This window comes from Mobula hypostoma, chromosome 9 (genome assembly GCF_963921235.1).
Source record: "Mobula hypostoma chromosome 9, sMobHyp1.1, whole genome shotgun sequence".
NCBI lineage: Eukaryota > Metazoa > Chordata > Chondrichthyes > Myliobatiformes > Myliobatidae > Mobula > Mobula hypostoma.
This window is the reverse complement of record NC_086105.1, coordinates 50,748,632-50,773,019: the sequence shown is the minus strand read 5'-3', so window position 1 is coordinate 50,773,019 and position 24,388 is coordinate 50,748,632. Positions and strand designations below refer to the sequence as shown.

General features: G+C 44.1%; 1 protein-coding gene across 2 annotated transcripts in view; it reads left to right on the top strand.

Annotated features, from left to right (window-relative positions):
• The window catches only part of large1 (LARGE xylosyl- and glucuronyltransferase 1), a 432,654-nt gene that overhangs the window by 228,418 nt on the left and 179,848 nt on the right, over positions 1-24,388 (top strand). For both annotated transcript variants that reach the window (XM_063058278.1, XM_063058279.1), the window contains exon 3: positions 23,012-23,298. In XM_063058278.1, coding sequence (XP_062914348.1) covers positions 23,012-23,298 — 287 coding nt within the window. The remainder of the gene's footprint in view (positions 1-23,011; positions 23,299-24,388) is intronic.

Here is a 24,388-nt window from a genome sequence, read left to right as displayed (position 1 = left end):
GAGTTGTAAAGTGTCTTTTGTCTGTGTGCGATTGGAGTCTGTAATTTATATTTTGATCAGGTGGTTTTTGGGCCGACTGATTTGCTGTCTCTGGGAATTTGACGAGATTGAGAATGGAGTTTATGGCAGAGTGTGAACCCATGATCGGCTCCAATTCTCACCACTCACCAATTAAGGTGTCGGGGAAGATTGAAATCAGTGAGGGTGAGAGTGGATGGCAGGCGTGTGATTGGCATTTGATCGGTCTCCCTCTCCTTCTCACTCACGGCTTCTGGAAGAAGGTGCAGGAGCCCTGGGGTCTTGGGCAAGGTTTGACCAGCATGGTTTGTGGATTGGACTAGTTTTTACAGGACTCTACAGTTCGTGTTATATGTGTTTCTGGTGTTTGGCTGCAACTTTTTTATTATTCTGCGCGACTTTGATTGGGGTGAACTGGCTCTATAGCCTGTCATTAACGAACAATACTGCGCTAAATTGAACTGAACTAAACTGAAGTGATTATTCCGAGACTGTTTCAAGGACTCTGTGCTTTGATGCTTAATATTCTGTTTGTTATTCACTTGTTTTATGTCAAAAACAAAATTGTGGGTAATAGCTGTTCCTGAACCTCATGGTGTGGGACCTAAGGATCCTCGACCTCATGCCCAATGGCGGTAGCAAGAAGAGGACGTGGTCTGGATGGTGGGTGTCCTTGATGATGAATGCAGTCTTCTCCTCAAAAGCAGAAATGTACAGGGGCACCTTTCCCAATTGTCATTTTGGCCTGAGCCTTTGCTGTCCCATCTTATTACTGATTCCAGGTTCTTTGGAATTGAGGAGGCTGCAGAAGGTAAGAGGTGAGTTATTCCTGCTGATCTAGAAGGAGCAGAATGGCACCTCAAAAATAAATTGGGTCAAGGCATCTCCAGGACTGTGGCACGGCACTGAGCTGGAACTCACCTGTCTAATCACGAAGCAGGAAGGCATTGCCCCTGGAATTGGGGACAGATGAATGTTTATTTTGTTAAGATTTTTTTTGCCCAGTTTGCTGCATTCTCATTCTCAGGAGCTGCTTTGACTGTGCAACTGTGTCTGCAGAATGCTTGTCAGATGCTTGCTGATCTCCTGCTTAACCCTGAACGAACCAATCAAGTCTTAAACCTTAATTATTTTTTAGTAATCTTTTGAAAGCAACATTTGCCCTCCTGTCTGTATTGCTCCTGCTAATACTTCATTATCCCCAGGCAACATTTGTATCTCTGTGTCCTTGGGAGGTTTGTGACCTACTGTATCTTTAATAAAACGTAATTAGTTGTGAGCATTGAGGTTAGCCACAGCTACTTATAGAACTCGTCTTCTGTTGCTTATTCCTACTGGAACATACTTCCTGTACTTACGGAGGATTTTAGCTTTAAAAATGACCTTTTTCAATTTTCAATTCCTTCCTTTCTGGAACTCAGCACATAGTCCTAGAGTTATTGAAAGCCTTTGTGTTTTCTTTCACTATTGGGTCAATACTGCCAATGTAAAATACTCATTGAATCTGACACTCCAAGGTGAGTTGTGAATAAAACCTTCTGACTTCACAAAGGTTTTCTCTATCTGCCCAATTAGCAGTTCATATGGTGGCTCCACTGCATAAAAGTGAAAGACGGCAGAGGGAATAGACTTATCACAGGCACAATCCTACCTGGCATCAAGGACATTTTCAAAATACAGGGCCTCAAGATAGCAGCATCCATCATTAAGGACCCTCACTACACAGATCATGCCCTCTTCTCATTACTACCATCAGGTAGGAGGTACATGTTCCTGAGGACCCACACTTCTTCACCTCCAACATCAGATTTCTGCATGGCCCGTGAACACTACTTCACTATTCCTCTTTTGCATTATTTATTTATTTTACATTTTATTTCAATGAAACCCCCCTTTTTTTTACGGGGCATCTTTACTGAGCCCCTCGCTAACAGCCACTAGACTCAGCAGTGAGCAAACCACCTTTCTCAAACTCAGTACGTCTAGGGTCGGTATGACTTGGGTCCCACCAAAACCAAGTTGGGATGTTTCAACCACCGCGCCTCGTTCGGAGTGAGTACGGTATAAATATTGCCCGCTTCCAATTATCCATCAGCAAGAAAAAACAGATTGTACACTGCATACAATTATAAAAAAAGGCGTATTTATGAATGTCAACTTAATCAGACGGTTATTAAAAGAAAGAAAAAAAATAAAAGAGCCCATTATAATTAATACAGTCAAAGGTGCACAAGGATGGAACCCAGATCTTCCAAAAGCTGATCTGTTCTTTTACTCACGGTGCCAACTTCTATTCACCGTTCACCGGTAGAACTTCCCATTGTGGACTCCATCGAATCGTGCGTTCCAGTTGGATCAAATCCTATGGCCGGTTCTCTCGATCTTTTTCTTCTCTCTCCATCCCCCCACCGAAAACAACCCAGCCCAGCGTCCATCACAAAAACTTCTCCGCCCAGCTTTCTCAGGAGCCTTCTCCCCATTCCACCATCCCAGCGGGCTGACCCGACGTTCCTAAGCTGAAGATCACAACCCCTTATCATTAACGGTAACCCAAGCACTGCCAGCAGAGCACGCCCTCCCACAGAAAGGCATTAAATGAACTACCCTACAACATCAGCAGTAAAATCGTAACCAGGACGTTACATCAACTTGGAGTAATTTTTTCATGTATTGCTGCCACAAGACAACTAATTACACCCATGTTGGTGGTGATAAACCTGACGGTGATTGATTTATTTTTTTATTCATTGATATACAGAACAGAATAGGCCCTTCCGGCCCTTCGAGCCATGCAGCCCAGCAACCCCCAATTTAACCCTAGCCTGATCAGGACTAGGGTTATTTACCTGATCAATTACCCTACCAACAGGTATGTCTTTGGATTGTGAGAGGAAACCAGAGCACCCAGAGGAAACCTGCATAGTAACGGAGAGTGTACAAACTCCTAACAGACAGTGGCAGGAATTGAACCCTTGTTGCCTGTACTGTAAGGCATTGTGCTAACCACTACACTACCGTGCTGCCCTATTCTGACTCTGTATCGGAAGAAAATCAGACTTAAACACATACAAGCCTAGAGAGAGTCGAGCATAAAACACATGTGCTGTTTAAAGCTTTGCAACTGTATAAAAATTCGGTGTGCCTGAATTTGGAGTATTGTGTGCAACTCTGGTCACTGCATGGCAGGAAGGGAGGTAACGGCTTTAGAGAACGCTGTTGCATTATAAAGAAGCTGGACAAACTAGGATTGTTTTCTCTGGAGTATCGGAGGCTGAGGGGAGGCCTAATAGGACAAGGGCTTCCAAACTGGGGTCCATGGACACCTTGCTTAATGGTATTCGCCCAAGGCATAACAAGGTTGGGGACCCCTGTTAGAAGTTTATAAAATTATGAAAGGCAAATACTAGAGGGACGAGCTTTTAAGGTGGGAGGGGGGAGGATTAAACGAAACTTGCAAGGCAACACACAAAATACTGGAGGATCTCGGCAAGTTAGGTAGCATCTATGAAGAGGAATTGACGTTTCAGGCTGTAATCTTTCTGATGTAGACTCTCAGCCCCAAATGTTGATTGTTTACTTCCCTCCAAAGACGCTGCCTAACTTGCAGAGATTCTCCAGCATTCTGTGTGTGCTCAAGATTTTCAGCATCTGCAGAATTTCCTTGTTTATGGTTTATGAGGCTGATTTATTTTCACACTAAGTGACAGCTGCTTGGACTGAGCAGCACGAACAGTCTGCTCTTGAGCCGAGGTGGCAGACCAACCTATCTGCGGACATTCTCTCCACTTCACTGTGTAGGGACGTGCACAGAGGGCGATATTGATATCTCTTTACGTCCACATAACCTGGAGTCGAGGCCTGAGATTTTCCATAAACAGGATCGTGCTAATTGACTAAACAGAATTATTAGTGAGAATAAGAAAGGCAGCTTCCAGGGATTAAAAATCTGAATTGTGTGCCTTGGGCAACACAGTGGTGCTGCCAGTAAAGTCACTGTCTCACAACCTCTCCTGAGCTGGGTTCAATCTTGACTTCTGGTGTAGTTTGTGTCCAAGTTCAGCCCTGTCCTCTCTTTGCCTTGTATTAGGTTATTGAGAATGTATTTATAAAACCAATTGGTGAAGTGGTATAAAAAGGAGGAGAGGATCTTGAGGAATGTGAATGGGGCAGGTTTTCCAGAAATGGACTCAACTAGTATCAGGAGATACAAGGCTTGGGTGAAAGACTCTCTCAAATTTCGACGGATGTACCGTGGAGAGACATTGCATCACTGTCTGGTATGGAGTGGGCGCTGCACAGGATCTTTAAAAGCTGCAGAAATTTGTAAACTCAGCAGCTCCCTCCATGGAGGACATGTCGTGCCATGGAGAACATCTTCCGAAGGTGATGCCTCAAAAAGGTGACATCCATCATTAAAAAGGTGACATTCTTCACTCAGGACTGCCTGCTTCTTATTACCACCATCAGAGAGGAGGTACAGGGGCCTTAAAACATACGCTCAACACGTTAGGAACAGCTTCTTCCCCTCCACCATCAGATTTCTGAACAGCCAATGAACCCATGAATTCCACTGCTTATTTATTTTTTATAGATATTTCCTGTTATAATTTATGGTATGTGTTATGTATTTAACGACGCTGCCACCACAGAACAACAAATTTCACTAAATATATTAGTGATAATACTCCTGATTCTGGTTCTAAAATGCCTTATTTTATGTAAACACGTTGACAATTAGCTAATCCCATTTGTGCTGGTTAACAGGATGAACTTTAATTGGTGAAGTTCTAGAGAACTTTCCTTCTGACGGCATTAAAAACCCCACTCTTGTAGCACTGGGAGCTCTTTGAAGCTTTACTGCTGATTTTCGAGAGGGAGGATTAAAGACCTGTGTTTGCAGGCACTAATCATTTATTACAAAAGATTATATTTGATGACAATGAGTATTTTCAATGACTAGGGCTGTCAGTCAGGGCCGAAACAGATTGCTTTTACGTCAAACAAAGAATCCTTTCTAAGTTGGAGCTAAGTATTGCCTAAAACAAACTGATGTACAATCATAACAGAATTCTTCAGAGAGGCTCAGCAGGTGAATTCTCTGAGCTTTGGATAGGTGTTTGGCATGAAAGAAAATGCACTTGATAGTATTGGGATTAAATAGAATTTTTTCTCTCTTCACTCTTCAGAAGCAGAGATTGTAAAGTGTTCTGTGACTTTTGAGTTTAAGAGTTTAAGTACTCATGGAATTCAAGCTTCTTTCTTGCCACAGTCTTTTATACATGGTCCATGTTGCAGTTGTCATTCACAGGATATAAACTATGGTCCCATCTGCTTAAGTTTGAGATAACTCTGCACTGTTCAGAGAAGAGTGGGCTTGGTCAGTATGTGTTTCCTTAGTAAATACTCAAGGTGTCCAATCTGAATGTTGTAAGAGTTCATTGTGCTTTTGCGTCCTTGTAGTAGTGACCGCACTTCATTTGCTGTCACATGCTTTTAACATTCAATGATCTTGAAAGATGTTGAAGAGAGTTTTTAATGGCTTCTTTGAGAAAGTCATGAATTATTGACCACAGACAGCTTAAAAATCACAAGTTCTGTTTGGTTCCATTTTGCAAAAGCCTGACATTAGAATTTCACTGACCAGTTCCTCAACATCTGCCAGTTCCTCAACCGGTATGAGGCAAATTCCCATTCTACACCATATATCTTTGATAATTGTACAAGTTCAGTTTGACAGTGCTGATTTTTGTTTTGTTGTATGAGTAAGTATTAGACCAGTTGGAAAATCAATCCATCAGAACAAGCCACTTGTCGAAATCTTAAGTAAATTTATTACCAAAGTACGTATCGGTCGCTAAATGCTACCTTGAAAATGAGATTCATTTTCTTGCAGGCATTTATAGGAAAATGCAATAGAATTTATGAAAACTATACATAAAGAGTGACAAAGGTGCAAAATAAGATAAGCTGCGTAAATGAAAAAAAAACCTGCGAACTCGATTTGTAGATTCCTTGAAAGTGAGTCTGTAAGTTGTGGAATCAGCTCAGAGGTGAGTGAGGCTATGCACAGCGGTTCAGGAGTCTGATGGTTGAAGGGTCATAACTGTGTGATAGTGTTGGATGAAAGGCTGCTGAGCCTCCTGTCCAGTGGTGGCAGCAGCAGCAAGAAGAGTGGATGGTAGGGGTCTTTGATCATGGATGCTGCTTTCCTGCGACAGGACTCCGTGGAGGTGCACACAATGGTGGACATAATGGCATTGCACCTTCGGCATTGCAACAACAATTATACATCCAACCCATATAAAATTTCAGATTCAGAGCAGGAATGGTTGGTCAACCACTAGTCTGTCCTGATGTTCAAGGAAGCCATGGCTAACCTTGATTACAAATTTGACTTTACATTTGTCTACCCCCGGATTCTATTCATTTCCCTGCTGATTAAAATTCTATCCGCTTCTGCCTGAAAAGTACTCAACTCTGCTTCTACTGCTCTTTGAATAAAGGTTAAAATTAGACTTGTTTGTCAGATGTGCATCAAAACACATCGTTGGCTTAGAATCAAGTCAGAGAAGATTGTAGTGGTGGTAGGCCGCAAAACATGCGGGCTGCCACCAGTACAATCCTGCGCCAACAAAACATGCCCATAACTCCAACTCAAAGACCCGTCCGTCTTTGGAATGAGGGTGGAAACTGGAGCACCCAGAGGAAACCCACATGGTTGTGGGAAGAATGCATAAACTTTACAGACAGTGGTGGAAATTGAACACCAGTTTTATGGCTGGTGCTGAAATGTGTTAGTCGTCCGCTGTTTCCGATGATGACGTAACCTGGGCAAGAGGAGTGTTATAGTGAGAAGGCCTCTGAACTGGGGCAGTTCTACCTGCTCTCCCTCAATAATCTTGGTCCAATGGTACAAAAATTCATCACGACTGGAGACTTCCTCGGCTGCAGTGCATAGCCATGGTGCTTTCTGTGCCTTGTCATGCTCTCACGACGTTCTCAGCCGTTGGATCTTGTAGTTATCCCATCTGCCCAGTCCGCCGGAAGTGGCTTCCCTTGCTGGGGTAGGCGTGTCCCTATCTCACTGGGGTTGGAGGTTCCTGGCTACCCTCACCTGGTTTAGCCCACCTGCCCAAGCAGTGTACCAGGGTGAGGCCACTGTGGTCTGCAGATAGTTATTTGAAGCCACAGGGGATAGCTGGGTGGCAGGTGGGGACCAAAGGTGAGTGATCTGCCCCTGGGAAGAGCATGACAAGACCGCCACCAGAGGTGCTACCCCTCACTGGAAACCCATACGCCCTGAAATAGCAATATACTAACTCCTAGTCTACCATGAATAAGAATTTCAAAGACTCTCAACCCTTAACAAAGTCTCATCTGTCATAAGTGTGTGACCACTTAAAATTGTGACCTTTAGTTCTAGGTTCTCCTACATCATTCCTTCCACTGTTAAGATGCCTATGTGTGAATCAAGTCCAGGCTCGCTTTTCTAAACTCCCTAGATGCAAGCCTGGTATTTCCTACATCTCCACAGAGGGCCATCTGTCCTTTCCAGGTATCAGTCTAGTGAACCTGCTTGGCGCTTTTGCATTCAAAAAGCACGAGGCTAGACAATCTTTTACCTTCCATGCAGAAAACTAAACTGATTTTGACAACGTACAAATGTAAGAAATGCTTTGGAATTTGCGAGTCTCAGGAAATTGGAACTGCAGCTATGATAGAACATTTTGATGATTGCTACTTTTAGTAAAACTGCAGGTTTTTTCCCCCAGATTTTAGTGTATTTTAGGATTAACGCAGTTTGACAATCGGAATTGTTTTGGGATTTACAGTTGGATTCCACCAAGTCAGCCCTTTAGAAGATTCATGCTGGTGTTATTCTAAGCATATAACATAAATAATGTTTTATTAGAATTTTACTTTTATTAGATTTTTGCAGAAAGATTTAAACAAACGTACTAATAAATATGATTAAGTGAAGCACTATACTTCATTCGTAATTTAATTTATTGTGGTACTTGGGGAAGTAAATGCTGTGGTTCAGCTTGTCTCAGTCTGGAGATGTGAGGGTAAAGACCAAACTGATGATTCAGTACAGTACTGAGGAAGAGCTGTATTATCAGAGGAGCCAACTTTTAAATGACTCAAACAGAAGGCCTTTCTGGTCTTTCAAATACAAATTAAGGATGGCATAGGCCATTTGGCATGTTGCATTCCTGCCGACCCATTTAGACTGATCCTATTTTTCTTCTCTCCCTCATTCTTAACTTCCCCCCAAAACACTGCCACTCATCTACAAGCTGGGAGTAATTTTTCGCAGCCAAATAACCCACTGGCCATTAGGAATTGGCTGGACATTATTACTTCTGTGTATACTTGAATAATTTCAAGCTTTAAGTTGGTACATGCCTTCAGGCATTGCATAAGGTCCCAATCAATTATTCTTTTTAACATGGCTAGCAGCAGTCAGCTCTCTTGATTACTTGAGCATATACTCAGTGGCCACTTTATTAGGTATAGGAGCTACCTAATAAAGTGGCCATTAAGTGTATTAAAAAGGAACAAATGTGCTTTTGAGCTACAGGGATAATGGAAATAATTAGGTAACTTTTCTTCCAAATATTTGGTATGGGCTGGAAAGAGCTCATCTGCACTCAAGTTCAAAACCTCATAAATATTGTTGATTGGGTAGACCTTAGCTTTGGTTTCTGCTCCTTGGTGACTCAACAAATGTTTGCAACCCAGTGACTGGGATACTTCCTTTGTTCTGGGTGTGGAAGACCACCAACCATGGTAACAAGGCACATACTTCAAAGTGCGCAGTGTTGGGAAGAGAACTAGGATTGTCCTTGACCCCATCAGTCTTGTTCACTTGGTAGACGTGTACAAAGTGAACGTTGACTCGCGATATCGCAAGGTTTGGACTCAAATCAGTGGGAGGGCAAGTTTTGGTTGGAAGATGTGCTCCACCTGAGGACAGAGCATTCTACCTCAGAGGGCAAGGTCAGGGGGGACAGTGAAGACACGGTATAGATGAAAGCTGTGATCAAAGGAAGGAAGGGGACTGGTAGTGTTTGAGGATAGGGGAAGGTTGGGGTTTTAGGGAAGCTGGGGTGAGAGGAAGATAGTCTGAGAACCCAAGAGTTGACGTTGGGACTTGAAAAGACACGGGACTGCAGAGTGGTGGTGGGGGAGGTGGAGACTGGGCTTCCAGCAGCAGCAGGTGAAGTCCCAGCTTGGAGATGCTGTCGGTCAAGGTTCATGCTGGAGTCAGAGTTGGAGGTTGCGCAATAGGCACTCTTAAGGTCAGTCTTTAGCTCATAGAGTCAGTTCAGAGTCATGGTGATTGAAGTTATTACATCGGTTCAGAAGCCTGATTGTAGTGTGATAACTATTCGTGAACCTGGTGGAGTGGGACCTTCTGCCCAATGGTAGTAGTGTGAAGAAAGCATGGCCTGGATGGTGGGAGTCCTTGATGACATGCTGCTTTTTGTGGCCGTATCCATGTAAATGTACTCAATTGGGGAGGCGGTGGCTTTGCCTGTGATGGACTGGGCTGTATTCACCACTTTCTGTAGCCTGGGCATTGGTGTTTCTATACCAGGCCATGATGCAATTGGTTAAGATGCCCTCCATTGGGCATTTATAGATGTCTGTCGGAGTTTTACATGACATGCTGAATCTGTGCAAAGTTTTAAGAAGGTAAAGACATTTCCGTACCTTCTCTATAACACTTCTGTGCTCTTCCTAGAACAGTCCCTCTGATATGTTAACACCAAGGAATTTAAAGCTACTAACTCTCTCTCTACTTCTGTTCCCTAATGACGACTGGCTCATGGACCTCTGGCTTTCTTTCTCCTATGGTCAATAATCAGCTCATTGGTTTTGCTGATGCCAACGGAGAAAGATGGTTGGTGTGTGAGAGGTTATTGTTGCTGTGGAGGAGAATGATAGTGGATGGAGATGCACTGCCAGGAGCTGCTCCAGAAAGAGAAGGCAAAAGGGACAGAGATTTTCCCAAGTTATAGCCATAGTGGTGTAGCGGTTAGAAGTGTTGCTTCCAGTTCAAACCTGACCTTGGATGCTGTCTATGTGGGGTTTGCACGTTCTCCCTGCAACCACATGGGTTTTCTTGACGTACTTCAGTTTCTTCCCCCATCCCAAATTTTATCAGAAATAATCAGAAATTATTTTGGCATCTTTGTCTGGAGCATTTCTTCACATCGAAGTCCATATCCAGGTAGAATTGCATCCCAACAACTTAGTATGGAAGGGACTGGGGCAATCTAACATCAACGCTGCTGGGCCTTACACAATTGGTTCATTTTAACAATAAGCCAGCAGCTAGCAGCATCTCAGCACTCGTGTGATACCTGAAAATTGGCCAGCCAGCCATTCTCTAAACCTGCAGGATCAGAATAAGTTTTATTATCTCTGACATGTGTCATGAAATTTGTTGATTCATGATGGTTCTGAACATCTGCCAGCTCAGTTTGAGGCAGTCGTGGTGGAATTCATATATGATTATCACATATACCAAGGTACAGGGAAGATGCTGTCTTGCCTACTGTCCTTGCAGATCAAACCATTACACTGTGCATTCAGCTAAAATAAAGTAAAAAATAACAATGCAGAATAAAGTATAGAAGCTACAGAAAGAGGGCATTGCAGGTAACCGATTAAGAGCAAGATCACAATGAAGTACTGTAGCTTGTGAGGTCCATCTCATTAAACAGGTCCATTCAACTGTCTGATAACAGTAAGATACAGGTGTCCCCTGCTTTAGGAACGTATGCTTTACGCCACTTCGCTTTTACAAAAGACCTACATTAGTGCCTGTTTGCGCTAACCGAAAGAGGACTTTCGGTTTTACGAAAAAAGACGCCCGCTTTAAACTTGTGTTTACCCTGAGAAAGGCTACCATGACCGTGAAGCCTTGCGTGGGCAGGTGTGTGCACATGCGTGTACGTGACGAATTTTTTCCTACAAATCGGTTTCGGCTAAACCTTCCCGATTCTGTTAAGTGAAACTACATTGTACATACGTTATTTCTACTTTATATAGGCTGTGTATTTATCATATCATTCCTGCTTTTACTATATGTTACTGTTATTTTAGGTCTTGTGTGCTATTTGGTATGATTTGGTACATTACTTTTTGGGTCTGGGAACGCTCAAAAAGTTTTTCCCATGTAAGTTAATGGTATTTGCTTCTTCGCTTTACGCCATTTTGGCTTACGAACGGTTTCATAGGAACGCTCTACCTTCGGTTAGCGGGGAAACCTGTAGAAGCTGTCCTCGAGTCTGCTGGTACGTCCTTTCAGGTCCTAAAGGAGAAGATGGCGGCGCGACACAACGTGCAGCGACTATTCCAGTGAATGACATCTGTCATCTGTCAGGTAGGGTTCCATGCACAATCCTGATTTGATGGAGACAGACGTGAGAGCACGGAGGAACATCTGGTGAAACTTCTGAAATGCCTGTTTCACTGCCACTACTACTGTGTGATCCAGAATCTCCGGAGGGGAAGGCCCCGAGTCCTCGGCTTTGCTTGTTGCTCGGCGGCCGGGGCGGGGTCGAGGCAATCGGCAGAGATGGTGCTCGGTGTCGGAGGGCTGGTCAGAGGCTCGAAGTTTTCGGATGGACTCGGAGTTGGCTGTGGTCAGGTGCTTCCAATGGTGCTGCATCGGCAAGTTTGCGGCGCTGGAGGTGCATGGCAGGGAGAGTTTCTCCCTTCTACCGTCTGCGTGAGATGATGGGGCTATCGGGACTTGAGATTTTTTTTTACCTTGCTCATGGTCTGCTCTTTATCAAATTACGGCATTGCTTTGCACTGTTGTAACTATATGTTATAATTATGTGGTTTTGTCAGTTTAGTCTTGGTTTGTCCTGTGTTTCTGTGATATCTCTCTGGAGGAACATTGTATCATTTCATAATGCATGCATTTCTAAATGACAATAAATGAGGACTGAGTGTCCTCATAATCTAATTTAATCTATAGACAGAGTCCATGAGGAAGTTGGTCCCTGAGATGAGCGGAATACGGAACCCCAACTCTCTGCAGTTTCTTCCAGTCACTTGCAGAGCAGTTAACGTAGCAAGCCATTATGCATCCAGACCGAATAAAAATTGGTAAGAGTTGACGGGGACGTGCCAAGTCTCTTTGGCCTCCTGAGGATATAGTTGCTGCACGTATTGTTAGAATAGTAAAGGAGGCGTACGGCGTGCGTGCTTTTACTAGTCAGGCACTGAGTTCAAGAGAGGATAGCCACTTCTGGAGTAATGCATTCAGTTCTGGTCACACGATTATAGGAAGGGTATGGTGGCTTTGGAGAGGGTCAAGAAAGGGATCACCACGATGTTGCCTGGATCAGAGGATATGTGCTATAGGGAGAGGTGGATTAGACTAGGGTTGACTTTCCTGGAGTGCAGGGTGACATGATATTGATTTGAGATTGAGAGGCACAGATCAGACAACCAGCGTCTTTTTTTCCCGTGGTTGAAATGTCTAATAATAAAGGCCATGTATGCTTTTCAGATGAAGTTCAAAGGAGATGTGTAGGGCAAGGTTTCTATTGGAAGGGTGGTGGATACCTGGAATGGGCTGCCAGGGGTCATGGTGGAGGCGAATAAATTTAGAGACATTTAAAAGGCTCTTGGGTAGTCATGTGAATGTGCAGAGAACAGAGGCATATGGACACGGTATAGGTGGAAGGGATTAGTTTAATTGGGTGTTTAATTACTAGTTTAATTGGTTTGACAGAATATCATGGGCCAATGGGCCCTTTTGGTTCTGTACTGTACTATGTTCTAATTGTCTGCTACCAAGGAGTGGCCGACAGAATATACTCTATCCTATGCTAAATGGCACTGACCTGTGGCAGTGGAAGGCAAATTACCTTGGAGACCGCGCCTTTTACACTGTTGCCCTGGACCCTGCCAGCTGTACTCATTTGAGTAATGAGGGACAAAAATAATTTCTGGCCTTGTCAACGCATCCAAAAAACACTGTGTCTCTCAGCATCCTTATTAGCATTTTATTAGTGTGGAATGTTGTGCAGCAATTTAGCTTGTGTGCTTTCAAACAAGTTCCTATAGATTACTGTGGAGAGCATTCTGTGACCGGCTGGATCACTGCCAGATGTGGAGGCTCCAATGCACAGGATCAACAGAGGCTTTGGAGGGCTCTAGACTTAGCCAGCTTCACCAAGGGCACAGGCCTCCCCACTATTGAGGGCATCTTCAAAAGGTGATGCCTCAGGAAGGTGGCATCCATCTTTGAGGACCCCTAACACCCAGAACGTGCCCTCTTCTCATTACTACCATTGAGAGGTGGTGTGGGAGCCTGAAGGCCCACACTCAGCATATAGGACAGCTTCTTCCCCTCCACCATCTGAGTTCTGAATCCATGAATGCTACCTCATCATTCCTCTTTCGCACTATATTAAAACTTTGTGATTTTTTTAAAATGTCTTGCACTTTCGCCACAAAATAATTTTCACGACGTGTCAGTGCTAACAAACCTGATTCTGCAGTGCACTGCAAATACCGTTGACTGTTGTCACTTTCTGCCTGCTCGTGCTTGCAAGTCCCCAGTACCGACTAGGCAGTGCGACGTCCAGTTACGCAGACGAGCAGGTGACAGCAGAGGCTCTATCGATGTAAGCTGGGCAGTCAAATATCTCTCCAAAAAGAGCCACACAAGGAGAAGCAGCCTTTGCTCATCGCTTGGTGAGGGAAGGCTGTGAGTTGAAAGCAAGGCTTGGTATGGGAGGGTTATTGAAATGATTGAACATTTATAATAAGGTGGAGGTCGCGACTGCCCTGTGATAAAGTGTATCTGGTCATGTACTACCTGGAAATTCTTTTTTTTAAGCATTTACAGAAACAAAACTAAATGCAATAGAAGTAGGGTGCAGAGGAGATGCACTAGGATGCTGCTTCGATTGGAGATCTTGTCTTACGAGGATAAATTGCACGAGCTAGGGCTTTTCTCTTTGGAGTGAAGGAGGATGAGAGGTGGCTTGATAGGGGTGTTTAATATGATAAGAGGCATAGATTAAGTAGACAGCCAGCACCTTTTTCCCAGGGCAGAAATGACTAGTACCAGGGGCATTATTTCAAGGCGATTGGGGAAGAAAAGAAGTATGGGGTTGGGTGAGATGTCAAACCAAAGTTTTCACACATAGAGTGGTGGCTGCATTGAATGCACCACCAGGGGTGGTGATAGAGGCAGGTAGATTAGTGGCATTTAGGAAACTCTTAGATAGGCACATGGATGAGAGAAAAATGGAGGGCTATGTGGGAGAGAAATGGTTAGCTTCATCATAAAGTAGGTTAAAATTTAGGCACAACATTGTGGGCTGAAGGGCCTGTACTTTGCTGTAATGTTCTATTTTCTACAATAGAATTTTACAAAAGAACTTGCATGACCAAGAGACTGACAAACACCCAATGTGTAAAACAAGACAAACTGCACAAATTAAAAATAATACTGAGGACATGAGCTGTGTAGCAGGAGAGGATTTGAAGGCTGTCCTGCCTTAAAGACTGCTGAAGAGCAACCTGATGCATATGTGTCTGTCAGTAAAGCCTCACGGGCTGTTGCACCCCTTTCCAGCAGTCGTGCACTTCAATGGTGAGAGGAAGAAGATTTAAAGGAGATAGTGTCATACAGCACTATATCACAGATCAGGCCTTTTGGCCCATCTAGTCCATGCTAAATGGTTTATTCTGCCTACTCCTATAAACCACAGACATCTATATCCATCCCAGCCATGTACCTAGCCAATTTTCCATTAAATATTACAATTGAATCTGCTTCCACTACTTCCAGTTCAAAGTTCAAAGTACATTTATTATCAAAATGTGTACATATTATACAACCTTGAGATTTGTCTGCTTATAGAGAGCCACAAAACAAGAAAGAACCTATTTTTTAAAAAAAGACCATCAAACACCCAATGTGCAAAGGGGGGGGGGGAACAAATCGAGTAAACAATAAAAGTAAGCAAATAGCATTCAGAGCAGAAGTTTTACGAAAGACACGAAGCCAGCCAGACGTCAGCCCACAGCCTCAGTTCAACGCAGAGCTGAGTGAATGTGGCTGAGCGGAGAGCACAGTCGGCCCTCACCCCGGTCCTGACACTCTGACCTTTTCAATCTCACCCAGCACTTAAATGGTCCAAACGTCGGGTCATCCTTTGCTGTCGAACCACCCTGGCTCCTGGACCTGCCGCCACGATTTGGTACATCCCCGACCTTTCTAATTCAGCCCGGTGCTTAAATCGGTCAAACATCGGATCCTTCCTTGCTCTCAGGGGCAATTCCACTCTATTTTGACTCTGCCTCGTCAACACTTGCACCACCCTCTCGGCAAAGTTGTTCCCACTCAGGTTCCCCTTAAATATATTACCTTTTACCGCTAACATATGACCTAGTCTTAACCAACCTCAATGGAAAAGGCCTGCTCACACCTACCCAATCTATACCCCTGAAAATTCTGTATATCTCTATCAAATCTCCCCTCATTCATATCATCCTCATATGCTCCAGGGAATAAAGTCTTAACCTTCTCCTGTAACTTATGTCTACAAGTTCCAGCAATATCATTTTAAGTTTATTTGTACCCTTTTAATTTTATCGATATGTTTCCTGTAGGCAGGTGACCAGAACTGTGCACAACATTTCAAACTTGGCCTCCTCTACATCTTGTGCAACTTGAGCATAATATCCCAACTCCTATATTAAATAGTTTGATTTATGAAAGCCAGTGTGCTCATTATCTACCTGTGATACCACTTCGAAAGAATTATGGTTTGTATTCCCGGATCCCTCTGTTCTACCACATTCCTCAGTGCCCTATGTATTACCCTAGTTTGTCCTGTCAAAGTGTAAAATGGCACTCTCGTTTGAATTAAGTTCCATCTGCCACATTTCAGCCCACATTTCCAGTGGGTCCAGATCTTTCTGCAAGCTTTGATAGCCTTCCTTGTTGTCCATCATGCCCCAATCTCGATGTCATCCACAAATTTTCTGATCCAGTTTACCACATTATCATTCAATTTATTAATATAGATGACAAACAACAATGGACCCAGCACTGATCCCTCCATTAGTTACAGGCCTCCTGTCAGAGAGTCAACCATGTTCTGGCACCCTCTGGCTTCTGTCACTGAGCCAATGTTTAATCCAATTTACTGCTTCATCCTGAATACACAGAGAATGGTTTGTACCTGGAACTTTCTGCCAGAGGAGTTCATGGAACCAGATACAATAACCACATTTAAGAAGCATTTAGACCAACACTCAAGTAAACAAGGTGCAGAAAGGTACAGTCCGAATGCAGGCTGATTGGATTAGATGGCAAGCAGAAAGCTGTGTGCTGGAATGGCCATTTCTGCGCTGTATGAATCTCTGATTGTAATTAAACAACGGGAGTTGTTATTGACCTGAAAACTCACCTGATTTGTTGATGCCAACACTTATTGTTGACTCCAGGCCCTCCGTAATGACCAGGCACCCTACTCCGGTCCAGAGAGAGATAGGGCTGGGCCATGCCCATCTCGTGAAAGGATAGAAGTGGAGATCAGAAAAGAAATACAGAGAATGCTGGATACTCTGAGCAGGCCAGGCGGTGTCTGTGGAGAGAGAAGCTGACCCAGTGTCAGAACAGGAGTTTGCTGCAACCCCTGTGTAACAATCGCCCTTCATCTTCTGAGCACACATTCCCGCTGATAATGTACTTGGTGCAAGGGGTACTTGATCACTACCTCATAATGCAGGTAGAAATGTGGGCACAGATCAGCCCATCACGGAAACCTGCCTCCTCTCTATGGACTCTGTCTACGCTTATCGGTGCCTCAGTAAACCACCTGCATAGCCAAAGCCTCCAGCAATCCTGGACATTCTCTTCTCTCCTCTCCCTTTGGGCAGGAGATGCAAATGCCTGAATGTTCTTGACACCAGGCTCAAGGACAGCTATCCTGTAAGGAGACTGAGCAGTTCCCTAGTTTGATAGAGTGGGCTTTGGGACTTCACAATCGATATCATTTCTCATTATCTACCCGCAGTGCACTCTCTGACTGTAACACTTTGTTCTGCACTGTTATTGTTTTAGCTTGTACTAACTCAATGCAGTTCTCACATTAAATCAGTATAAATGTTAGCATTTCAATGCCCCCTTGCACGTGATGTTCTACGTTCTATGTGATAATAATTTACCAATCTATATCAAAAACTTTGAAAACTATAAAATGCTTAAAAATGCATTTTTTGGAAGGATCACTAGGATCCTGAAGAAATACACACCACAAACCCATAAGGAAGCTCAAATCACAGTTTATGTGTGTCAGAGATGACCTGGGACTTGGGTTGGGTGGCGTTTACAGGATTTTCTGTGAACGTGGAGCAGTGTATATTGGCCAGGTGGGAGGCACGGTGGAAACCGGCATCAAGGAGCACAGAAGATGTATCTGCTTGTGTTACCCAGAGAAATCAGTGGGAGCAGAACGTTGCATTCGCACACCCCTGTTTTGACGCATGGTTACTTGAATTACTATAGCCTTCCTTCCAGATTGAATCAGTTTGGCCATTCTCCTCTGACTTCTCTCATTAACAAGGTGTTTCTGCCCACAAGACTGCTGCCCACTGGATTTGTTTTTTAGCACCATCCTCTGTAAAAAGGAGTGAGGAGAAGATGGCGGCGCGACGCAGCGCGCGCGGCCGTTCCAAATGAATATCGATATGTGTAACTAGGGGACCGTGCACAATCCGGATTTGATGGGGACAGCCGTGAAAGCGTGGAGGAACATCTGGATTAACTTCTGAAATGCCTGCTTCGCTGCCGCTGCTACTGTGCGATCGAGGATCACTGGTGACGTAGGCCCCAAATCCTCAGCTTCGCGTATCGCCTGTTGCCAGGGCCAGGGTCGAAACACTCGGCAGAGATGATGCTCGGTGCCTCAGTGTCGGGAGGTGGTCAGAGGCTCGGAGTTTTTCGGAAGGACTTGGGTCGGACTGTGGTCGGATGCTTCCAGGATGCTGCATCGGCAAGTTGGCAGCACTGGATATTTACCGTCTGCGTGAGATGATGGGACTTTGAGAGACTCTGAGACTTTTACTGTGCCATGGTCTGTCCTTATCAAATTATGGTATTGCTTTGCACTGTTGTAACTATATGCCATCATTATGTGGTTTTTATTAGTTGTTAAGTCAGTTTGTCATGTGTTTTTGTGATATCATTCTGGAAAAACATTTTGTATCATTTCTTAATGCATGCATTACTAAATGACAATAAAAGGGGACTGCGTGTCCTCATAATCATAATCATAAACACTAGAGACTATTGTGCGTGAAAATCCCAGGAGGTCAGTTTCTGAGATACTCAAACCACCCCATCTGCCACCAACAATCATTTCACAGTCAAAAATCTCATTTCTTACATCACATTTCTTTCCCATCCTGATGTTTGGTCTGAACAACAACCTTTGCCATCTCTCAATCAAGAGAAAATCTGCAGATACTGGAAATCCAAGCAACACACGCAAAATGCTGGAGAAACTCAGCATCTATGGAAAAGAGTACAGTCAACATTTCAGGCCGAGACCCTTCAGCAGGCTCTTACTATGTCTTCATGCTTTTATGAATAGATTTGATGCTGCATGATTGGCATGGATATTTGCATTAGCATACAGGTGCAAAGTGGCCACTGAGTGTAAACGCAATTTCACCTTTCGCTATTTGCTCAAAGGAAGAATGGGGTCAATTACTGACCAAATAACAGATCATTCTGTGGGGACACAGGGGTCAGAGGAGGGTTCAAAGGGGACAGTGGATGTCATGCTGTGGCTTTATAAGGCAGTAGTCAGACTGCACTTCGAGTATTGTGAGCAGTTTATCCATTTGCCGATTATCTGGGAAAAGAAGTGCTGGTATTGGAGAGGGTCCAGAGAAGGTTCACGAGAAGGATTCCGGGAATGAACGGGTTAAGATATGAGGAACGTTTGATGGCTCTGGGCCTATACTCACTTGAGTTTAGAAGAATGAGAGGGGAATCTCCTGGAAGCCTATCAAATATCGAGAGGCCTAGACTGAGTGGACGTGGAGAGCATGTTTTCTATAGTGAGTGAGTCTAAGACCAGTGAGCATAGCCTCAGAATAGAGGGACGTCCATTTAGCACAAAGATCTGTGGTGAATCTGTAGAATTCATTACCACGGATGCCTGTGGAGGCCAAGTCACTGAACCAAAGGTTATAGAGAGAAGGCCAGAGTATGGGGTTGAGAGGGATAATTAATCAGCCTTGATAGCAGGACAGAGCAGATTCGATGGGCGGAATGGCCTAACTCTGCTCCAATATCTTATGGTCTAATGGTCTTAAGTACTTTACGATCTGTTCACTAGTGACTTGGATCCTGACCATTTATCAGCACGGTGGGGTGGAAGGCAACAGATAAAACGAGAAGAAGGGGGACATTCATAACAGCTTTGGAATATGCATTCAGCTGATCTGGATGAGTAACTAAGTGAGGAAAGGGTAAATAATTTCTGCGGTTCTAGCCGTTAGCTTCCAATAAACGGGAATGGTGCCAGAGGACCTGAGGTATGCGAGTGTTACATCCTCCTGTAGAGAAGTGAAGTGGTATAAAACAGATAATTACAGTCCAGCTATCATTGGTGATGAGGAAGCTTTTAGAGCAGTAATCCGTGACAAAATTAATTGGCACTTGTACAAGTGTGTGCTAATAAAAAAAATGTCAGCATTAATTTGTTAAAGACAATATGTTTTTGGCTAATGATTTAGTTCTTCAAATAAAGTAACAAGATGGTTGATGAGCAGGGTGCTGCTAATGTGCATGTGGATGTTCAGAAAAAAAGCTTCCGATGAAATACCGCAAAAAGACAATTAACAAAATTAACAGCCCATGGGAGTAAAGGACATTAACAGTGTGAATTCAAAACTGCAGAAGGGCCAAGATACAGAGAGTAATAGTGAAAGTTTGAGTCTCAGAACGGAGGCAGTGCTTTCTCTGAAGTACGTGAATGACCTTCGCGAACGGGGGTCAAATTCTAGTCTGCAGATGAGGCGAGTCTCGGAGCTGTAGTGAACAAGGAGAATTGTTGAACTGGGGAAGAAAAGGTTTCCATGTTGTGGATGAAACACATCTGCAGAATGGTGAGGAAGGGAGGGGATCTTAACCTGATTATAGAAATTGAGAACCTCGCAGTGACAGGTCAGTGGTTAAAGGTTGTCCAAATGGGATCATTGACTTTCAAAGACGTCAATCAGTGAACACTGCTGTTATGTGCAAACATACAAACCACTGTTTGGGCCCAAGGAGATGTGACCATATGCAGAAAGATGCTATGCGATTTGCCAGACTGGGCTGGTCCATCTTCAACACAGGGAAGATGAAATAAAGGATTTGAAGGATTTTGATTGTTGATGAGAAGCTACTTCTGGGGGCAGTCTCTGGTGTGACTGAAGGTCACAGTTCTGAGTGATCGTCCTTGATAAGTAAAAGTTGATCTGGAATACACTGGTGGGATGGGTGGTATGAGCAAGTTTTGTAGCAATGCTTAAGGTTAAACACTTCATTAGAAATAAAGCTGTAAGGTAGTGGAGAGGAAAAAACAGGAAATTAGGACCAGTTAAGCAACTTGACTGAAAAGCCAATCACCCATAACCTTGTGCTGCCTGATTACATAATTGAACTGAGACCTGCTCAAAGATCTTTTCACATAGAATCTCTCCAAGCACGAAGGCTCTTTTGCTGCCCATTAATCTCAGGTCTGCTGGCTGTAATGACCCACAGCAGCTCCCACACTAGCACTCACAGCAAATAAGCCAATTAAAGTAATTTTTGTCTAAATTCATTGAAGGAAAATTGCTATGCTACTGAAGTTGAAAGTTGGAAAATAAACTATGGGTGCTGGAAAGACTCAGCAAGTCAGTTAGCATCTGTGGAGAGAGAAACAATGTTTCAGGTCTAATAATCTGAGAAAAGGAGACTAATTTATGTAGTGAAGATGAGGAGGGGTGGGCAAAATGAAAAGAATATTACATATTGGATAGGCCACAAACAAGAGATTCTGTAGATGCTGGAAATCCAGAGTAATACATACACTATGTCGGAGGAACTCAGCAAGTCAGGCAGCATCTACGGAGGGGAATACACAGTCAACATTTTGAGCTAAGACCCTTCATCAGGAATGGAAAGAAAGGGGGAAGAAGCCAGAATAAGAAGGTGGAGGAATGGAAGGAGTACAAGCTGGCAGGTAGTAGGTGAAGCCAGGTGAGGGGAAAGGTGGGTGGATGGAGGGGAAATGAAATGAAGCTGCGAGCTGGCAGATGGGAAAGGTAAAGGGCTGAAGAAGGAGGAATCTGATGGGAGAGGAGAGTGGACCATGGGAGAAAGGGGAGGAGGAGGGGCATTTGAGAGAAGTGATAGGCAGGTGAGGAGAGGAGAAGAGAAGAGGTAAGAGGGGAGCCAGAACGGGGATTGAGAAAGGAGAGACGGGGAAAAAGGGAGAAATTGCTGGAACTTGGAGAAATGATGTTCATGCCGTCAGGTTGGAGATGACCCCGGCAGAATATGAGGTGTTGCTTCTCCAACCCGAGAGTGGCTCCATTGTGGCAGTAGAGGAGACCATTTATCAATGTGTTGTAATATGAATGGGAAATTGAATTGAAATGGATGGCCACCAGGGAAACCTATCCATTGTAGACAGAGGGAAGGTGTTTGACAAAGCTGTTCCCCAAATCGACCGGTGTAGAGGAGACCGTGCCAGGAATAGCAGATGTAGTAGATGACCCTGACAGACTTGCAGGTGAAGTATTGTCTCACCAGAAAGGACTGTTGGAAGCCCTGAATGGTGGTGAGGGAGGAGGTAAAGGGACAGGCATAGCACTTGTCCCACTTGCAGGGGAGGGATGAACAGGCAAGGGAGTAACAGAGACAGCAATCCCTGCAGAAAGCTTCGAGTTGGGGGATTGAGGGGAAAATGTGTTTGGTGTAGAATCCCACTGAAGATGGCGGGAATTATGGAGAATGAGGTCACGTTGCTAGGTGATCCCAGCTTTTAATGAGGGCAGTTAAAACAGAGATGCATCAAAGCTGTGGAAACAGAATGAAAAATGAAAGAAAGGGCAGGCTGAAGTATGAGTTTGGCTAAGCAACCAGCTTGTAGATCAGTAGAAGTGGTCTGTGATGACTTGGGTGACTATAAGACTGGAGGCTGTGGAGGGAAAATCTCCCAAGAAAATAGGTTTGCTTACTGTGAAAGACTATGGCCCCGTGTTCCCCGCTGAAGTCATGGTCCAGTGGGAAGTATAAGAAGGTGTCTAAGAGCTGACATTTGACTGACGAAATTGAGGGCCAGTTAGGCAGTCTGCAACCACACCTCCATTATCAATAGCTTTGATACCAGGCTTGGTCCTCGGTGAGGTAAGTGCAAAAAAATAAGAATGTCATTTGTCATGTCAGAAATAAAGTCAGACGAGAGAGTAAGAAACCAGAGAAAGGGGTCAGGTGGATCTGGAATTTTTGAGTCAGTATACGGAGTTGGGACAGTCTTGCAAAAGAGATGGGCACGGTGGAGGTGGTGCAAGAGGGAGCATTTTGTCATACCAAGCTCAGAATTCATTAAGATGATGTCTGACGCCTCTGCTGAGTTTTGATCATTCTGGAGCAGAGATGGCAAGATCGGAAGGGCTGACATAAGTAAGCAGGGCCAAAAGAAGAGGCGGAGAGATGGGAATCAGAGAAAACTGAAGGAGACGGATGGTCAGAAGAGCAGTGGAACTCAAGCGCTGTAGAAATTTGCAATGTGTGATTCGTGAAAGGAATTAAATGAGTGCTGATGTTTCTGGAACATTTGATTTCTGTCTCTGACATGTTAAGATGAGATGTGGTCTCACTCTGACAGAAATCTTCACAGCTTTACTCCCTCCTGTGATCTTATTTGTGTCTTTTCTCCTTTTTGGTGTACAGATGCAAAGCCTGTCTCGCTAACTCCCTACGAAGCCCCTGCAAACAGCCCTCAATATGTGTTCAACCAGAGGGAGCGGGAATCCCTAGAGGTTCGCGTGCGAGAGGTGGAGGAGGAAAACCACGCCCTTCGGAAGCAGCTCAGCCTCGCCCAGAACAGGGTCCATCGCCACAGAAACCATTCCAAGAGTTATTCCACAGAGGAAGGCACCGGAGACAATGAGGGGGTCCACGCCGTGGTTTGGAATGGCTCAGAGTGTGGCAGACGGCCCACTGTGGAGAAGTGTGAGGTAACTCCATCTTCCATCCTTTTTATGTTTCAGCATGAGACATCTATCTTCCCTCGTGTCCTTTCTGTATTTTAAACAGAAACATTAGAGTGTAACGTGGAGCACGAGGCATTTGGCATACAGTGCTTTGCCAGATCGTAGCTAACACACTCCAATCCTTGTCTATCGTCAAATGCTTTCTCACTTTTTCAACAAAAATTTACAGATTTATTCCCTATAAACACTTCTACTAGAACAGAAATGTAATAAGGAGAAAGCTCTCACATTTATTGCCCTTTTCTATAATTTTCCCATTTTTCTTTCCCCTTTCCCCGATTTTCTTTTAGCCCCCCCCCCCCAGGAATCATTGCACTTTAACTGACTTAACCAACTCAACATCAGCCAAGCAATGTGCTATGGGTGGTTAAGAGGGCTAAAGGGAAACAGCTGAAGTAGATTCCCATCCTCCTCCTGTTAAACCATTCCCAGTGTTGCTGTTTTTGTAATCCTTTTGTTGTACTTCAACCATCTGCAACCTCCTTTGGAACCAAGCTCCCTTGATGCTTCTGCCATTTAGTATGCAGAGCATTGATCTGAAAGCTTTTAGTATCTGCCAACAATTGAAACCACGAGCATGATTCAGATTGCCAGCTGCCCTTCAAAGCATAAGGCAGGTGGATTAACACCTAGGGCCTGGCTCTGGCAGGAATTAAGCAGCCTGCATATGTTCTCACTGGTTGTCATCCTCCTTTTGAGGTTTGCTGAGGAAATGAGTGTGTTCTCAACAAGTGGAGTGATGTTGTGATGCAGGGATTTTCAGCACTGGCACATTGATTGATCACTGCTGCTGCTTTTGATGTCCAGGATAGACTGCCCTTGAGACTGGGTGATGGATGTGGTATTAGGACAGCTTGATCATCTTTGCTTGCAATTTCTACAGCTTCCTCCAGATGGAAGCACTTGTAAGAGTAGGGGATAACTGGTTTTAGTTGGGTGAATGAGGAACAACTGGTTGAGACTGCAGTCATTGGACCAAAAAAATAAAGGCCAGAAGAATTCAACTAGTTCAAGGTTTAATTAGATATGCAAGTATGTTTACCACAGACCCTGA